The 20377-nt window shown below is 35.9% G+C and overlaps 1 protein-coding gene across 2 annotated transcripts in view; it reads right to left on the bottom strand.

The window, feature by feature from the left end:
- Nucleotides 1–401: 401 nt before the first annotated feature.
- Nucleotides 402–20377, bottom strand: part of GAB1 (GRB2 associated binding protein 1) — a 118133-nt gene continuing 98157 nt past the window's right edge. The window contains exons 6-11 of one of the 2 annotated variants that reach the window (XM_069493111.1): nt 19958–20261; nt 7847–7936; nt 6058–6151; nt 4917–5040; nt 2325–2447; nt 402–1331 (exon numbers count right to left, since the gene is read on the bottom strand). In XM_069493111.1, the coding sequence (XP_069349212.1) occupies nt 1173–1331; nt 2325–2447; nt 4917–5040; nt 6058–6151; nt 7847–7936; nt 19958–20261 (894 nt within the window). In that variant the 3' untranslated portion in view covers nt 402–1172. The remainder of the gene's footprint in view (nt 1332–2324; nt 2448–4916; nt 5041–6057; nt 6152–7846; nt 7937–19957; nt 20262–20377) is intronic. The other variant, XM_069493112.1, reaches the window with a different exon arrangement.

The following is a 20377-nucleotide window of genomic DNA, read 5'->3' as shown; positions in this document are numbered from 1 at the left end:
CATATGAGAATCACTTATATAACATCTATTTTTTAAAAAAATGCAGATATAAAATATTAATTGCATAGGGATTTAAATATAAGGCCAAGAAGAATATTAAGTAAAAAAAAAAAAAAATCATAGAAAGGGCACTATGGTGTCAAAAGATAGGATTTCATTCTCAGAGTAATAAATCTGAATTACTGTCTAATTAAAAATCACAGTATGTTGCTATAACTAACAGTGAATGTCAATTGTTTCATTAATTCCAAACTGGAAACCAATATTAGGACTAACAAGAACACAACCAAAGCTCATTGTCTAACCTGATCAGTGTATTAGCACATCAGTGCCTGGTACGTACCTGATTATTTATCTACCTTTTGCAAATAACATTTAATACATGTTAACAAGTACAAGAGCACATCATTGCTAAAGGCCATCAATGATTTGCAGGCTTACTTGATAGTGTAATTATTCAGTCTTCCAAAGGCGTGAGATCCTACCCAGTAGAATCTTCACTCAATGAACCAAAAATGCTGTAATTAACAAAATATAGCAAAGTTTCACCATTAAAAACTAAATGCACATGAACCAGAGAACTAGGTCCTGACACTGGTACATACATTATCCTCAGCATTGTGGAAGGCAATGAATGATGAGTCCAACTATACTCTGTAGTTTAAGCTAATGGTTACCACCTGAAGCTTCCGGTGGAAAGCTAACCTGTGAATCTACCTCTCATTTTAATGCTGTTAGACTGTAGTTTATACAGCAATTTCCAAATCTAAAAGTAGCTTAGTTAACTTAGTACTGTTATATAAAGTAGTGTGAGGAAAAATAAGAACTCCCAAAGGAATTATGTTAATGTACACTGGGAATACCCAAAACAATGTTTTAAATGAAAAAGTGCATAAATACAGTAATACTACAAGTGTGTTAACTAGAGAACAAATGTTTCCCTGGGAGCTACACAATACTATTTTCCCACATTATTTACATGTTATGAATTGTTCAGATACCACAAAGCACCATGTTTAAGTCTAAATTGCTTGATTATGTCTGAAAGGTCCTTTGACTTCAACTCTACTCATTTGAGGATCTACCTATAGTAGAAGTGTCAAGTCATCTTCAGACAGGATTTATCTTTACAATTTAGTTCTCTTTTGTTCCTAAGTGGCAAACCAATATTTTCATTTCACACCCTTGGTTGGCGTTTCCGATTCTGTGGACTGCCTCCCGTCTGTCCAGGCTTCCCGGGTGCTCTTTAGAGCCAGGGTCTTCTGTTGGTCAACCACAACATAATCCACTCTCTCATCTGCTACACTGCTGCCTGAGCCACTGCTCTTTTGCTAGAACACAAAGGAAAAAACATTAAGTCCCCCATACAATGGAATGTTTCTGAGCGAAATTCAGTCTTAAAACACAGACATATATGCACTGTGAATGTTCCTGAAATTCTGTTAGGTCACAAAAAAATAACATTAACTACCTCAATTTAACAATGTTGTTTCTCTCCTAACTATACACTATTTTTTCCCTTAAATTTAAAATTATTATCTATAAGAATTCAAATTAATGCTCCCATCACAGATGACATTCATCAAAATAGGGACGCCAGATACCTGGTTCATCTTTAGATGAACAATCAATACACAGCCTGATTCTTTTTAGCTTAAGCTCGACTTTCTTTCAAGCCCTGAGAACAAATATCAATGTTTACTTTCTGAGCTAAGAAATGTTTTCTGAAAAGCAATACTTCAAGAATGACAAACTACATAGGCTCATGCCCTCTTACTCCTAAAATCCAATGAGATACTAACTTAAAACAAATATAATTATTAATGCATTGCTGGAGGCTCACTAGAAAGTAAGGGAAATACCTAAGTTGTAAGAGAAACAGTGGTGGGCTTCTAAATGGTAAAGGCAGAAGTTGGTAAACATGTAGGAAAATGGAAATAAAGAATTATATAATATAATAAGCAATACAATATAATAACAAGAGTAATAATACTGTCTAATTTGTGGGTTTAACAAAAAGAGAAAATTAAAATTTGGGACAAAAATAGCATATAATTGGAGCTAACATTTTAAAGAGAGTGAAGACATTGGTTAACTTCAGAATTTGTTAAATAACCATTTCAATAGTAACCACTAAAAGAGTAGAAAGTATACAACTTCCATACTATCAGAAAGGAAAAAATAAATGTATCAGTCTCTTTAACTTTGTTACTTGTGATTTATGAAATGGCATTAAGTGACAGACTCTACTAAATTTAAATTAAATATAACTAATAAAATTCTCCCAAAGGAGATGGTTCTTCAGGTTTCAGGGTTTCCCTTACCTTACGTGGTGGGGTGGATTTTCCAGAATCTAAATCTAGATCTAGGTATTCCACTTGTTTGTCTCCTTTGGGCTTGATCATTGGACTGTTTCCTCCATCGAGACTATTACTGCCAAAGAGATTCTGAAAGTATAATACAACAAAATCAGCGGTAGAACATTCATGAGACATATACTGCTCATCTTGTTTGCCATCTCCTGAAGACTATTTGTTTTTAAGATGGTATAGCTTGAAGAAATGTCTGCTTAGAAAATAACCTTTTAGGATTGAAAGAAAATAAATAATATTTTAAAAACTGATTAAAACCTAGTTTAGAGCAAGCTAAAGGCATTTCAAAGTTAAACTTGGTTCAAACTAAGATGGGGACATCAAGCTATAGTCAGCTATGATAGCTCAACCTGAATATTATCAAAATTGTATCTGTACTTAATTATAATTTTACTCTACAGGATTCTTATACTCTTTACTTTCAAGTTAAATTTTGAAACAACTTTCTACATTTTATTTAAAGGCTTTCACCCTAAAAAAGTTTAAAGTATGTTCACTAAAGGCTATGAACACATGACTCCTTTGGCAAAGTCTATTTTGTTTCAGTCATCTAGAATTTTTACCATTTAATTTCCCCTGCCTTCTCATAGCCTGATCTCTTCCGTGCTGAAAGGAATTGTGCAATAAGACTACTCTCTAAAAAAAGATAAAGATAGGAAGATAGATGACAACAGTAAACAACAAGAATAAAAGAGCTTGGGGCAGAAAAATAAAAAAGAAATAGGTTAGCAGGAACTTGAAGACCAATGCTAAATGAAAGAAAAGGATGGCATGAACTTTTATGTCCCTATGTACACCCTCTACTCTAATTACAACAGTTTTCTACACGTGTTGCAACAAATGCATTGTTTCCATGCCTTACTGCTTTTAACCTCATCTAGAAATGTTCCCAGCTTCTCACATGCAAGACTGTACATTATTCATTAGGGACTTTCATTCCTTGTACTCTCTACCATGTTGATAACATTAATGTTCATATATTATCTCATACTTCTATAAAAAACTCATAATGATTTAATGAACTTAAAAATTTATACCTGTTATGATGAACAAAATAATTTGAAAGTTACATACATCTGGTTCTGTTGATTCGTTTATATTGCTATTTCATTTCTTTTTGTTCAGGTTAAACAGAGAAATCTGCGCTTCAGGGAAAAGATATGTGCAAGAAAAATGTTGAGTCTATTCTCTCATTTGGTAGCAGGTTGCTGACAGCAGGTATGAAACCTTTTTGTGAAGATTAGGTGGGTCAACTGTTCCTCAGAAACTGCTGTATCCAACCATTAACCAGGTTTTCCTGGTTAAAGAGGGGCTCTGTTTTCCAGCCCCTTTTGTGTCTAAGTATGGCCACACAGGCTAAGTTCTGGTTAATGGTTGTATACAGCAGTTTCCAGGAACCTTCTTTATGAGGCAGTTGGGCCACACCCTTTGCTGCTTCTCCCTTTCCTCCACCCTGGAGCTTGGAATGTGACTGTTGGCTGGAGCACCATCTTCCCTAGGAGCATGTGAGCCGTACCCAGGGTACAGCAGATCAGGAAGCTGGAAGAAGCCTGCATCCCTGAAGACTCTGTACAACAGGGCTGCCACACCAGCCCTGGATTGACGACTGTCTCTGGACTTTTATATGACAAAGAAATAAACTTTTCTCTTAAGTCACTGTTACTTATTTTCTGTTACTCAGAGTGAACTTAGTCATAACTGATATACTTACTTACCTACTACAAATAACAGTGCAAGCATTAAATCCCACTTAAGGAAAGGTAAAAGCAAAATGTTAAAAAAAATTAAAGTTAGTTTTCACCTGAATATTGTCCATTAAAATAAAAAAAATCAAAAAATTAAAAATTGGTTTGTATTCTTAAATATCTGAAGCATTTTCTGGCAACTACCTGATTTCTGGGGAACAAAATGCCTGCTACTATTAGAAAATTCTCATGCCTTATAGTGATATAACCAATCTGAAACAAGTTATGCTTGTAACAGGTCTTCTTTAATCTTTAAGCCTATCTAAGGGTGTACTATTATCAAAAACATTCCACATAAGACCATTTCACCATAAGAATGCCATGAAACAGGCCTGCAGAACTGCATTATAAAGTACTTTCAGTATATTTTCTTGAAGAGTGTCAAAATTCAAGTACGTGTTAAATGAAATATAACTGAAAACTTTTATTTTTTTATTTTTTAAAAATTAGAGATAGAGTCTTGCTATATTGTCCAGGCTGGCCTCGAGCTCCTGGGCTCAAGTGATCATTCTCTTGCCTCAGCCTCCCAAGTAGCTGGGACTACAGGCTTGTACCACTGCACCTGGCAACTTTTATGTTTTTTTAACTCATGTACAGTACATTTTGACCTTTCATTGGCCTTAGACTTTATAGTATTATTTTTTAAAAGCATTTTAAAAAGCTGTCTTTTATTGTTTTTCCTTAAGTACATAAGGAAAGATGTGAGGGTAAAACCTCTAGGCAGGAAGAAAAGTTCTAGCTTGAATGATTTAAAAGGGCTCCTCAGAAAGGGAGAAGTTAAGATGAAGACTTTACATACTGGGTCTTCACTGGACAGGTTTGGGTTCATGGGAACGTAATTCTCTTCGCTGTCATGTGAGTCACTGCTTGAGGTCGTGCTATGCACTGAATCTGGTCGGGGAGACATGGGAAACCTAGAGGAGCTAATAACAAAAATTATCATCACAAACATAAATCTTGACAAAAACTTCTAAAATTACTTCCAAAATAAAAATGAGACAGTTTGCATTCTTTCAGAAATATTCCCTTATGTTTACAATCATTTATTGTACACATTTATTATAACATAATTTGCTGCACACAAACATACAACTAATAATTATGGCTGTACCATAAAAGTATATTTTGGACATCAAATTATCTTGTGTAAAACAAAATATTACCAGTGACTTGGGCATAAATAGAAAGTCACAGATATAAAAGATTTAAGAATTCCTATTTTAAAAAAATAGCTATATGTATACATGAAGCACACATGTTCCACACAGGTTTTTAACTTCATAAATTTTTCTCATTTCCCTATTTCATTTAAATAAATCTCAATTAAATAATCCCCTTAAAAAACTACCATTTTTCCAGATTAGTAATTCTCAGAAATTTTTGGTTGTGTGAACTCTTCTCATTTAAAAATCATTGTAAACCCCAAGGAATTTCTGTATATATGAGTTATAGCTATTGATATTTACTATACTAGAAATGAAAATAAAAATCTTTTTATTTTTTAAATTAATTAATTTATTTTAAAGACTAGTCAAGTGCAGTAGTGAGAAGGGAGGAAAGTAGTAGATCAAGTTCAATCTGTAACTGACTGTGAACAATTAAGTAAAATAACCCACTATCTTCGGACCACAGCCAGAAATCTTTTTAAAACACAAGAGTAAACAAATACATGTTCTATTATCTGTCACAATAATGTCATCACATACAGCCTTTGTAAGACTCCACTATGCACTCATAAGAGGAGAATGAAAAAGGCAAATAATATCTTACTATCTTAATGAATAGTTTTGACGTTACAGAACCCCAAAAAGGGAGTATCCCCAGACTATGCAATGATAACCACTGTTCTAAATATTTTCTATGATAATAAACTATTCTAATTCTAGGTAGCCACCTTACTCAAATAAACTATTAATACATGTTTTAAACAAAGGACTTACTCTCGAGCAAAACTCCTAGTGATGGGAGACCTAACTGGCGCTTGTAATTCTTCCCATTCTGGTAAAGGTTTTATTTCTAAGGGTGCTGGCTTGGCTGAAAAGAAAGACAAAAAGAGATTTTAGGGTACAGAACTCTGGAAAACAAACAAGATCCTCTCTATGTATTCTCTACTTGTATTTGATACAAATCTAAGACTAGCTAGTTTCACATATGAAGTGAGGTTCATGGATGTGACATGATTTGCCCAAGGTTACACACAGCTAAATAATTGGTGGCAAAAGCTAAACCAGATAATGTTTCATGATTGTTACCTCAAAGTCTAAAGCTCTATTTATTACATGTTGCATCTTAAGTAAATATTTTATGACTATAACCTATGACATAAATTATAGAGAACAAGAAAGAGTAATGACCCAATTCCTTTATAGGTGCCTGACTTATACTTTTCATTATTTCATTAACCAATTCTTTCACTAATTTTATCTTCAAAATGGAATTTAGTCATCTATGTAAAAAATGTTCCTATTCTTCAATATTGAAGCATATAACCATACATATAAAATGATGTGTAGGAAAAATTAAAAATAAAACTTTGCTAAAACCAAAAGTTAAAAAAAGAATTAATGATAAAATATTTTAAGATAATGCATGCCCAGTCTGGAAACAAACAAAACAAAATAGTACTTATAGTTTTAGATCCAAGCTCTGGTCTGAGAAAAGGCCATAATTACTATAAACAATTACCTTAAATTTTTAGTTTAATTTAACCAAAGAATCCTTTGCCAAGTTATGTAAAATTAAGTGCTAGTATTTTTATTAGCTTTATTTATAAGTGGTCTTTACTTACTTACTTTATTATGGCAGTAGAAAATTATTACAGTAGTAGGTACCAGAGATCTTAGCCCTTTTCTTAAAGTTGAGACTGAGACATTTTTTGGAAATTTATGGATTGAGTAAAAGAACTAAAACAATACTATTTGTTAATATTAATTATATTTTAGAAGACTACTTAAACATATTAGATAAATATTTTAGTTATGTTTCATCCTGCCACTCTAAACAAAAATTTTCATTTTTCTAGGTTTCCTTACAGTCTTTGTCTATGTATGTGTAATTTTAATCAATTATATTATAAATACCATAAAACTACAAAACAGATGTTCATTTTAAAGGGTTATACAGATTGAGAATCATAACTAAGTATTTTTTATCAAATATAATGAAGACTAAATTAATTTATTAAATTTGAGTTAAAATAATTTTGCTTGCCTATATACTTAAAATAGACATGTACAAAATACCGTGCTGACTGAAAGTATTTCTTTAACTCTTAACATTTTAATTTTTTGATACCCAAAGTCTAATAGCAGTTTAGGTCAGGGGTCAATTTCTAAGTAATGGCACAATTAATCCTAGGAAATGATTCTTTATTCTGTCTCAGAACAGAAGACATATATTACATATGAAGATAAGAGACAACTGGAACTCCCAAATGGTTTATAAGTTTAAAGAAAACAATATATTATTGTCTAAAAAGCTAAACAAATAATGCAAAAGGACAAGACTGAACATCACATACTATCAAATATCTAACATGCTGCTGTTAATGGCATAACAAGTAGACTCATGTATTATGGGACGCATTCACTTTAGAAAGAACGTGCTGGGAAGTTTTATTTATAACAGTAGTAGTGTTTAAGGCTCTTCTTTTTTGCTTTTTAAGAAAAAACATTATGAAATAAATAAATTCCCAATGCCCCATACAGCATGCGGTGCTAAAGTACATACCCTTTCTTCTTGTAGCAAAGTCACCTATGGTTTGTGAATCAGTTCGCTCTAAACCATGGGGTTTGGGTCTTAAAATTTTAGGACTTTGACCTAATTGGTAAAAAGAAGACGCTCTTAATATAATGTTATTTTTAAATTGGAAAATGGATTCTGTAAAAAAGCAACAGAGCCCTGTGCAGAAATGTTACATCTCAAAAGCATAAACAAAAGTTTGTCTGTAGAGATTATTTCAGTCTTGCTACATACATGCATGCTCAGCACAATGGAAAGGAGAAGTTACATGCAACAGTGTAATAAGCAAAGGGTTACAAAATGATAGGCTTTTAGTGGGATATAACCAGCCTGAGTTAGTTGTATCTTTATTTAGGGAAATGGAGGAAAAACAAGTACCATGTTAGTTTTTCTTCTAACATGTCTTAGAAAACTAGACCAACTAAAAAATTATAAAATCCCTCAGTCAGATCCCAAGAAAGCACAAAGGCCTATTTTCCTATAATATTACTCTTCTAATTTGGTGGAGATGCTTTTAAAACCTTAATCTGACTATTCCCGCCTCTCCAACCAAAATTGTTCTAGAGGAGCAGATGGCTGCTATATTATTTGCTAAACCAAGACCAAAACCAAGACCAACGTTTATTACTTTCCCTTGGACACTCAGTGGCTTCCCAATGACTTCATTTTACAAGAATCAGATGTTTGGATTCTGGTACTACTGATTGTCTAGCTTTAATTTAGCCACTTGAAAGCATAAATTCAGTTGCCATCACTTTCCTTTCAGTCTCTGCCACATACAAGTACCGCTGAAAAAACCCTACAAAGAGCATGAGTCTAACATCTAGCTGTCGGTTTCATGCTTTTTCCCATGTAGAAGTCTGGATGCCAGAGTAGCAATATCACTGGAATCAGTAATTTAAGCTACTCTATTCTTAATGTCACCAAATGTTTTTTCTTGGAATTTACAAAGTTGACATCTATTAGATGGCAAAATTAGAATTTGCTGGTTAAACTCCACTGTCTAGCACCTTATCTACTGAAATCTAAGTTTCTTACAATATGATTCTCTGGGTTATGAAAAATGAAAATTTTCTCATTAATCAATTTCCTAAGTTAGACAATTAATACATCAAGTTTATTCAGAAATGAGGCAGGCTGAGTTTAAAATGTGAGTATTAAAATTTGGAGTAATGGCTGGGCGTGGTGGCTCATGCCTGTAATCCTAGCACTCTGGGAGGCCGAGGAGGGAGAAATGCTTGAGCTCAGGAGCTCGAGACCAGCCTCAGCAAGAGCGAGACCCGTCTCTATTAAAAATAGAAAAAATTAGCCGGGCATGGTGGCACACGACTGTAGTCCCAGCTACTTGGGAGGCTGAGGCAGGAAGATCACTTGAGTCCAGGAGTTTGAGGTTGCTGTAAGCTAGGCTGATGCCACGGCACTCTAGCCTAGGCAACAGAGCAAGACTCTGTCTCAAAAAAAAAAAAAAAAATTGGGGGCAAGACCCACACCCTAACCCTAATGCATCCAGGGGTATCCAGTGCCCCACACCAGCAGGGCACGTTACAAAAACAAAAGAGGAATGTCAGCTTTTTAAGCTTCCCCAAATAATGCACCACCCTTCAAAAATAGTATGAGGCAGAGGGTAAGTTTTACTATTAGAAAAATACATTTATTTTTAGATCTGAAAGGCCCTCACCGATCAACTTCAATTTCTTCATTTTTTGGATGACAGACCGTGGAAGAAGAATGAAGAGGTTAAGTGACTTGCTCAGGTCACACATTAATCAGGGGCAGAATTAAGTCTTCCTCTAGCCTGCCACCTGCTCGTGTGATACTCCAGCACTATGCCACATTGCCTTTACCTCTATTTCCCTTTTGGGAGACAGAGAATTTTAAGAAACTCAGCACTTGGAGTTCAGTTTTGAACTCTTCAGTGCAGTCTGAGATCTTATAGCACTCTGTGCTACACAGTCACAAACTAAGAAACTCAACGAGAGAAAGGAAGAAGTGTGCTAATTACTACACTCATGAGTACAGCTGGTATTACTCTAAACACATACATGGATGTGACCAGGGATGCTACATCTACTTGAATGCCACATACAGCTGGCACACTATGTGAGGTTTCATAATTCCAAAATGCTCTTAGACCTGCTTCTGGTTTGCTGGCCCATCTGCCGTCCTCCTCCTTTTCTGAAAGACCCATTTTCAATAGCTCTTCATCTTTTTTCTGTGTTTTTCCACCGTGATTGTCTCCCAATGGACACTCTGCATTTCTCAACTTTGAGCCCTAAGTATCTTACATAATCAAGGTGGCATGACTGCTAAATCTACCTAGTTACGGTTTCTCACTTTTTCTCTAGTCCTATGCTTCAACTGCCTGACCGGTCTCTTCTGATTTTCCTTCCACTACTTGAAACTAATCATTTCTCTTCCAAACCAATGCCATTTTCCACCTCCAAATGCCCTCACAATGCCACCATTTCCTGGATCCTCAGGCACCAAACCTCAGGGTTATATTTTAGTAGTCCATCTTCTTCGACCCTCTGTATTTGGTCTTAAAATGCTAATGATTTGCCAATATGGCAACAAAAAGAACTTTTAAAATGAGAAGCACTAAAATGGAAGGAGCATGTAGTTGAGGTGAATCAGAAAGTGAGCTAAGCCTGTACGACTGCTGTCTTGATGTCTACAGTCCCCAGTGATTCTAGCCTTGTGAAAAATAACAAGGAGGCTCTTTTAAAACCTATCTTTCAAGAAAGAAACACAAGGCAAGAACAAATCTACTGTTTGGGAAGGAAGAGAAAGTAATCTTAATAGATAAACAAGAAAACCCAACTCTTATTTAGCTTTAGTTTTCTTCAGCTGGGAGAATGATCTTCAAACCAAAAGGACAAGAAACAATAAAAGGCATTAAAGGCCCAGTTATTTCAGTCTGGAATCCTTACTATAATTATTCTCAGAAGAGCATTTGCATTGTTTTGCTATTGTGTACAGTAAATCCAACTAAATTTTTTTTTTTTTTTTTTTTTTGAGACAGAGTCTCACTCTGTTGCCCAGGCTAGAGTGAGTGCCGTGGCGTCAGCCTAGCTCACAGCAACCTCAAACTCCTGGGCTCAAGCAATCCTACTGCCTCAGCCTCCCGTGTAGCTGGGACTACAGACATGCGCCACCATGCCCGGCTAATTTTTTTCTATATATATATTTAGCTGTCTATATAATTTCTTTCTATTTTTAGTAGAGATGGGGTCTCGCTCTTGCTCAGGCTGGTCTCGAACTCCTGAGCTCGAACAATCCGCCCACCTCGGCCTCCCAGAGTGCTAGGATTACAGGCGTGAGCCACCGCGCCCGGCCAACCCAACTAAATTTTAACATTAAATAAACATTAAACAGATACATAAAATCATTACATTTCTCTGACAGCTTCACATCCATGACCAGTAATTTCTCACTGGTTACAATGAAAACAAGTATAAGTGATTCTAATGATGCATCCAATGTGATGTAAATAATTTTCAAAGAACTCACATTATCCAAGGAGACTTTGTATGAGCCAAAAGCAGATACACGAAAACAGTAAGCCTTTCACTCAAATTATTCCTCATCTCTATTACCTTTTTTCCAAGGTGAGTACTAAAAAGGTACTCTTTTTCTAGGGTATTCCTTGGTTTTCTCAATAGAAAAATATGGTATAATGATATTAAGTGCGATTTAAAAAGTGCATTGATAAAATTTACAAATAGTTTCTATTCTATGCAAAGCTTAGGTTGATTTTAGGGCAAAAGCCACAACATAGAAAAGCTGCACTGAGGCACTTCATTTCTCTATGTCCTTCCAAACTCAATTCAACATTTACATTGCAGACATAAATGGAAGTCATACTCAAGCAACAGCCCAATATTACTTATGAGGAGAGAAGGGAGAAAAATAAGTCCAAGGGGTAAGTAGGCCCGTCTTAGCTTTTTCTTCTCCTTTACTGCCTGTATGCAAACATGCAAATTTTTTCTGGTTATTGAAGAAAAGTGTGAAAACAGATGAGAAATAGGAATACTAAAGCAAAGGCAAAAATGAACTTTGGTGATATATAATACACTGATCCTCAAATTCTGAGACTAAACAGTGTAATTCATTTGAGCTTCAATCTTTAAATCCAAGGCAGTTACAACTTGGCTTTTTACTAAACTAGGTTTGAAGAAAGAATGCAAGATAATTTAGCAAAGAACGCGGACTACTGGTGAAATTCCCACTTGTGCTTTAACCCATAGGCAGGTTGTCAATGTCAATCTCTGGATTATGTGATCTGCTCCCTAATTTGGAGTATAACCTGGTAAATCTTAATCTCTGGTCTAAATATTTTCCCTAAAATCCTAATCTAGATACCTCATATCTAGAAAACACCCCATGTGGATGTTCCTCAGGCATTCAAACTATAATAGTTTGCTTTAATTACAAAGAAATCTCCTGCAGAGAACAAAATGTATCTTTAACCTTAGTATTCTCATTACCTAACACGATAGCTAAATGTACCAGGCATTCAAACAGATGATCTTTAAATGAATGAAGTAAACCAAAAATATCTAAAAGAGCAGACCGGTGCAAATTAATCAAAGTTTAATTGTTTGAAATAGTAAATAGAACTTTTAAGGAAAAAAACCTCCACATTCCTTAAAAATATAACTTTAGATGAGTATTTTACCAATTTATTCAACATTTAAAAAGACAAAAAAAGGGGGGTCTTGTATTTGATTTTGAAATGATCCCCCCCAAAAAGTTCAAATATATGACTTAACAGCAAAAACTAAAGTTAGATTTGGTTTTACCACATTTCCACCTTGCAAATTAAGAATGTTTTACTAGTTGAGGTTTTTCTTTTATAAGGCTTCTCTATTACCTGAAGGCATATGGGATATAGAATTTTATTTATTTGACAAATTTTTATTAAATACATTTTACAATCAAGAGTCAGGAAGCATAAAGGTGAGGTGGTCCCTACTGATCAAGAAGCATAAATTAATGTGTACTCTGATGATACAGCCACCTGTAACACAACACAGGTATATAGTTGGCAACAATTTTATATCTTCCATGAATTTGTGTTCTATATATCACAGAATTTTAAAACTGAAGAGTGTTCTAGTTATGCATATTTTAGAGATGATCTAATTTTACATTTTAAAATAAGGAAACATATGCAAAGAGAAGTCAACTGATTTGCCCAACATCATTTAGTGGGAGGAAGTGGTTGTTAATGGTAATAAGAGAAATCAATTCTAGCCTTTTGCATTCTTGGTCTAACATTTTTTCTACTATACTGCTGTGCAACCCCATCACTGTAACCTATTTTAATGGCTTACTAAAAGAAAAAAAATATCAAAATACCATTAACTAGTAAATATGTGCTATTTAGAAGCAAAAATGCTCAGCATATGATCCATAAGCCTTCCCTTGCTTTGCTCCCTTGTATCATTTGTACGTTCAAGAAGGAGGACACTTTCAAACTCTTAAAAGCTAAAGCCCATCAGAAAGTGAGATGATTTTCATTCCAAGGAACTGTCTCCAAGTTCACTGAAGAAAACAGCCTTGCAAACTGCACAAATACTTTCCTTTCACAAACAGTCGTCTTAAGGCAAAAAGAGTCTCTGCGGCAGCACCACTCTCATGCAACCCTAAGAAACAGAGCAGCATAGAGCAGGGTGCTTTTTGGGTTTTTTGGGTTACCTATTTGTCCCAGAAAGGGTGTTCTTTTAAAATGAAGGCCTGGACATGCTTCTGACATTCACTCCAGAAAATAAAAAATCTTGTATCTGATGTTTTTCTTTTTTTAAAATGTGCGCTTCACGCACCTGTTTTGTTTCTCTGAAAGTGATAAAGCTGCACTGTATGGCTATATGATCTCTGCTTATATTCCGAGTCCCTCAAAACTTCTAAAAATCACTGTTCAGTCCCACAAGTTGTGGGAGCCAGAAAGGGGACTTTTGTTATGTCGTTCTCGTTTGATCCTGTCTCAACCAAGGCTTCAAGTATCCTGGATTTGGAAAACCGGGCAAAGCACTCTCCAAGGGAGAAAAGTGATTTTTATAACATTTTACATTAAAGAATATAATTATTTTTTCTATTGTAATCTTAAATCAGAGTGAGCTTTCTAAGGCTAATCTGATTATGTCATGTGCCTGCGTCAAATTCTTTAATGGTGCACTCAGAATAAAGTCCAAATTCATTTAGCATAAACTGTAACATTCAGGATCAGGCACCCGCAAGGCATTTGGCATCCTTTCCTCCTTTGGTACTTTCTTCCCTGCCTCTCACCAACCCACCCATGACTCTGGGCCCGTCTCATCTTCCTCGTTTTAAAGGATCTGGGTATGTTGTTTATTCTGACTAGAATATCCTTGCCAGCCTCCTCTAACATCATTTAATTGCCACTCACACTCTCAGACTTTCCTCAGGGCAGCTTTCCTAATAGTGCCAAGAGCTTACCTCAACCACAGCCCCTTCCATGGCAATTATGATAATGTGTTTACTTTCCTACCTCCTTCACTCGGCAGTGAGCTTCTTCAGGGGAGCGACCTTTTCCTTCCTTGCCTTTGGAGACCTAATGCCTAGCAAAGGGTATATCCTGTAACTGACAGGCGCTTCAATTTGTGCTGAATGAATGTTAATGAACTGCCTTTCTCTTAAAGCTGATGCTGTTTAATCTGATCAATCTCATACATTTTTGCTTGTCCTTTAAAAGGAAAAAAAGAACAAATGAATGTATTTCAAAAGTTGGTAATCTCAAATATGGTCAAGAAAATTGTATGAGGACATTTTTGAAATAAGCAGATTCAATCCTTTTTGAAGAGTTCCAACACTATTAAGCATTATTCTAATAGGTAACTACTTACATAAATTCAACTCAAAGTGGAAAATTTATTTTCTGTATTATTTATTACAAGCTTAGTGTAGTCTAAATTATTTACTCTTTCAAAAAGATGATGCTACTATTTCCCGTAAGCACTCTCAAAGTCCAGAAAGAAGAAAAATCACAACATATAATATTGTCTGCTAATTCCAAAAAGTAAATTCAAAATTTACTGAAAAATTTGTATACTTTTTTTAATGGTCTCATTGTCTAAAGAGGAATGTAATAATGACAATTATACTTGAAGGCCAAGAGAATATTTAGGGGGAAAAAACTCCACATGTTAAGGCTATGCTGTAAAAATACTCCATATTTATTTCTTTTAAACTGTAATAAGTTTAATCTAAAGCCTGACTTAATTTTATTGATTGATTGATTGTTTGTTTGTTAGAGATAGGGTCTTACTCTGTCACCCAGACTAGAGTTCAGTGGCATCATCAGAGCTCACTGCTTCAGGCTCCTGGGCTCAAAGGGATCCTGCTCAGCCTCCCAAGTAGCTGGGACTATAAGCTAATACCTGTTTATCAACATCGATTTACATCTCCTGGTATCACCCATCCTCCAAACATTTATTACATAAGTGTAGCTTTTTAAAAAAGCATGCTAATTTTTAAACACATTCAAAAACTTTAGAGGATCTCTTAAAAAAATGTTTATAGAGCAAACACATCACTATGCCAAAAAAGGCTCACCTAGGGAAGCTCCCTGGGACTGGTCTTCTGAATCCTCCTACACCAAGTTAAAGACCTGTACACACCTCAAGATACTTTAACCAGACTGCTGTATAAACACCGTAAGAAACCTTGCACTGCTTTTTAAAAATCAGTACAATAACAAATGTTCAGGACTATTGCACCATGAATGGACAAGGCCAAACGCAACAACACATGAAGACAGCATTTGGGGCTCAGGCAGCTGCTGCATCATGTCTGAAGGAGACTGGATAGAGTGAGGGGGGCTTGGATAAGTTCGGAGATTAAATATGGCAGCTTTATGTAAGGACTTACTTTAAGAGAAGCCACAACAAATACATAAATTTCCCAAATGTTACAAAAGTGCTTTTCCATTAGAAATACACAACTTTCAATCGAAGTGGTCAAAATATAATTTGTCCTCCATTTCCAAGGACTCGTGCTTTCCCAATATTTAACACAGTAGGTTCAAAATATGTTTCTTTTCTATTAATATACACAAAACTTGGTTCAAAACAAATACTATAGTGACAGAAATAGTAGGGTGAAAATATAACTACCGTGATAGGCAAAGCATTCATGATAATACATTAAGTGTAAGTGTGTTAAGAACATCTATGTATTTCTGCAGCTTCACTTAGAAGTATTCGAAAAACTCATCTGTACCACCAACTACAGCAGCTGATGTCTATTATTAGGGATATAAACAAGACTAGAATGTCACTCACTATAGATCCTTTCAAAGAAGATAATCACAAAAACAGTTATATTGGGCATTGAACTAGTTATATAGGGCTTTGAAACTAATAAAGCCACATTTACTTACGATGAGTTTTTAAGAGATGCTGGAATAACAGATTACGTCATTCATCTGATGTCACAAAATTTGAAATTAAAATAGACTCATCTGATGCTATGAACAATGAGAAGAATTTTAGGGCCAAATAAGACATTTGTTTTGCAGTTTAAGTTTTTAAGGACAGACTTTGCTCTGAGATCTGAATTTGCATTTTAAAATGTTTTTTTCTTGAACAGTTTTAACTTTCTAAAGTGATTTGACAGTTTGCCTTGTAATTTTAAATACTTCCTCATGCTTCCTCTCTTACAGCATATCTATTTTAAAAGTAGAAGAATACTAAGGAAAAGTAAAAACCTTTTTTTCATACTATGACTTTAGTAACCTCTTTACTGTTTTATTAAATCTATTATTGATTTTGCCGAAAACTATGCAGGTATTTCAAAACAGGAGCTCTTTCTCAGTTCATTTTGTATCTGAGCAAATATACCAAATAAATAATTTGGCCAATTAGCTCAGGATTGTCTCTGAACAGTTAATTTTTAAAAGAATGAACACTACCTCCAGAAAGTATCCAAGAGCCTACTTTGTTCTGTTCTACTGTAATGTCACTTTAGGTTAATTTACAGAACTAGGACAATAATCTCTTGGGTGCTAGAATAACAGTACCTTCACTTTATACAGTCCTCTGCTCCATGTACTTTCACTATATACATAGCGATGTGTAATTATACGTATATGTAGTATATATAATATATAGTATGTCACATTATGATATATATGTAAGATAATATATAACAATATGGGATACATGAACTATATCAGACCTAGATGATACTAAAAAGGTATCATTACAATCTTAAGACTTTCCTAACATATAAATAGGGATCTTTTCTGATTTCACATTATGTTTACCATGTGGAATCACTAACCGTGAAATACACTGGGAGTTTTCAAACTGTGTTCTGTAGAGCCCGAGGGGACGAAAGAGCAGCCAAGGCAGCTCAGGAGGTAGGACTCAGAGCTCTGTACCCTTACCCAAACCTTACTGCCTCCACATTCATTTGGGACCTCAAGATATAAAATTGTTAGGTTTGGGGTTAAAAAGTAGAGATCTGCCGCTAACATGCACTAATTACAGGAAAATAGGGAAAGCACCAGTTTAACATTAAAAAATATATTTCGGCCGGGCGCGGTGGCTCACGCCTGTAATCCTAGCACTCTGGGAGGCCGAGGTGGGCGGATCGTTTGAGCTCAGGAGTTCGAGACCAGCCTGAGCAAGAGCGAGACCCCATCTCTACTAAAAATAGAAAGAAATTATATGGACAGCTAAAAATATATATAGAAAAAATTAGCCGGGCATGGTGGTGCATGCCTGTAGTCCCAGCTACTTGGGAGGCTGAGACAGGAGGATCGCTTGAGCCCAGGAGTTTGAGGTTGCTGTGAGCTAGGCTGACGCCACGGCACTCACTCTAGCCTGGGCAACAGAGTGAGACTCTGTCTCAAAAAAAAAAATATATATATATATATATTTCAATATTTCAAAGGGTTTGTGACACTTGTATTGCAATCCTTCGGTGATCTGTGAACCAATTATAAATCTATACACATCCAAACATACTTTTGCATATTGTTTTTTTTTTTTTTTTTTTTTGAGACAGAGTCTCACTCTGTTGCCCAGGCTAGAGTGAGTGCCGTGGCGTCAGCCTAGCTCACAGCAACCTCAAACTCCTGAGCTCAAGCGATCCTCCTGTCTCAGCCTCCCGAGTAGCTGGGACTACAGGCATGCACCACCATGCCCGGCTAATTTTTTCTATATATATTTTTAGCTGTCCATATAATTTCTTTCTATTTTTTTAGTAGAGATGGGGTCTCGCTCTTGCTCAGGCTGGTCTCGAACTCCTGAGCTCAAACGATCCGCCCACCTCGGCCTCCCAGAGTGCTAGGATTACAGGCGTGAGCCACCGCGCCCGGCCACTTTTGCATATTGTAAACAAAAAAAAAAAAGTAATAATCTCTGAAGTAGATTTAGAGACAATGAGGACAAAGATAAACAAAAGGAAATGTTATCTAATTTAAAAAAGCCTATGATGCTCACACCCATTCTAAAATAACCGATGCTGGCCCTGCTGCCAGGGCAGCCTTGGAGGCTACCAGTATTACACATGCCATCTTTATGGCCGTGGGACAAAGCTGGGCATTTGGCCCGACAGCAGCCAATCTACGTGCTGGCCTATAATTTACCACGTGGCCTGGAGCGAAAGGACAAGTTAGGCCAATCAGATAACCTCTGCAATCTGAAGGGAGCGGATAATGAATAGGTGATGCAAAGCTGACACCGAAGCTGCCAGAGCACATAAAAAGGAGCCAGGGGCAGAATCGAGGCCACAGGACACTGTAGGCCAAAGCTCTCGGAAAGAAGAACCCATTCAAGGCAGAGGATACAAAGTAGAAGAAAACAGAAAAGAATACGAGAGAGAACAAAGCAGATAGAAAGACTTCCCGTGAAACAGAAATGCAGGGAAAGAGCAGGACAGAGCAACAGTCCCCCAGAGCGGCCTCAGTCCCCAGTAACCTTCTTGCTTCAGCGCAGGTGCATCCTTCCTTCTTGACTTAACAAACAAAACCAAATCCTTTTTCTTAAGATACACCGAGTGAGTCTCAGTCTCTGTTCCCCAAAACAGGAACTTAATTAGAACTAATATTAATGAACCCAGGGTTAATGAGAAATTTACACAAACATTAGGTATCTTAAAAAGCTACGTAACAGCATGAGACTTTTCAGTGTACCGAAATCCCCTGCAGTAAGCCAGAAACTGTACCACTCCACACATTTATGCTAACTTACGTGGTGGTCAAGATGAAGCGACACTAACAGCATGCTGCAACACATCAAGTGGTCTGTGTTTTTAACCCACTGAAACCAAAATTTTAAAAACCTGGGCAGATATTACCTACTTTGGTTGAAAAGTTTCTTTTACAGAGTTCTTAACAAAACGTGCTACCTTAGAATTTAATGTTACTTATGAAGACCAGTAGGAAAGAATAGACTAGAAGCATTCACATATACCCCAGCAAAGGCAGAGTAATTTTTAAGAAGTTGTTATACAGAAAGAATGGGAAGATTACACAACTTCACTGTTCTTAAATAATTATTTCAAGTACATATCAATAATCTTGTCTGATTTGATATTATATACTCTGGAGGTTACTAAATAGCGGCTGAAGGCCATTATCTAGCATTGCAGAAGTACAATGTTTTTTTAAAAAAATAATTTAGTTGATAGAACTTTAAAAACCAAGCAATAATACATATGAGATCTGACATTTCTGGCTTCTCTTGATATACCAGAAATTTTGCCTGGATGGGTGCATATATTCACAAGTCAACAAAGGACTACAGCTGAGTAGCAGTTAGTTACTTCATTTAGATGAGGCAAGGGCATTCCAGTTTCTTCTAATTCTCCCCAGTTGCCTGCCAATCTCTGTGGGTATTTTAGTTCGTAACCTCTGCTCTACAGATAGGAGATTTATAATCTCACCTGGACATCAACATATAATTATTAGTTTATAAATAGCAGTACTGCTTTGCTTAAATGAGGTGATGACTAAGGTAATATGAACTATTTCAAAATTTGGTCCCAATTCTGTTTTGGATTTAACGATAGTTAAATACAGATCTAACTTGGCACCCCACTGATCCTTTTACTTTTTCATGCTCTCCCTACCTTTTCTGTCTGGCTTGAGGTTCCTATCCACAGGTGGTGGTTCACAGTCTGCAACAGGAACTGGCCTTCTGGGAGGGGTCTTTGGGCTCGACCTGAAGCCCATATGAGCAGGAGGAGGAACTTGCATTCCAAATGAAGAAAAATCAAATGTTCCTGGAGTCATTGGCACATAATTTGCTTCCTGAATTGGTTCTGTGAAACTGCTGGAATGTTGTCGTGGTGGTGAGTTGGGATTCATTGGGACATAATTTTCATCCAGTTCTTCACTTGATACGCTTCCTACTGTCAACACGTTTTTGGTTTTCTAAAACACACATATGTTTCTTTTAATAAACAAAAACTACTGTCAAACGTGAAAACACAATTGTAAGTCACACCCATTCATTTTATTTTATGATCTCATTTAGTCTCAGGGCACTA

The sequence above is a fragment of the Eulemur rufifrons genome, chromosome 18 (genome assembly GCF_041146395.1).
Source record: "Eulemur rufifrons isolate Redbay chromosome 18, OSU_ERuf_1, whole genome shotgun sequence".
NCBI lineage: Eukaryota > Metazoa > Chordata > Mammalia > Primates > Lemuridae > Eulemur > Eulemur rufifrons.
The sequence above is the reverse complement of the archived record's forward strand: the minus strand, read 5'-3'. Positions and strand labels throughout refer to the sequence as shown.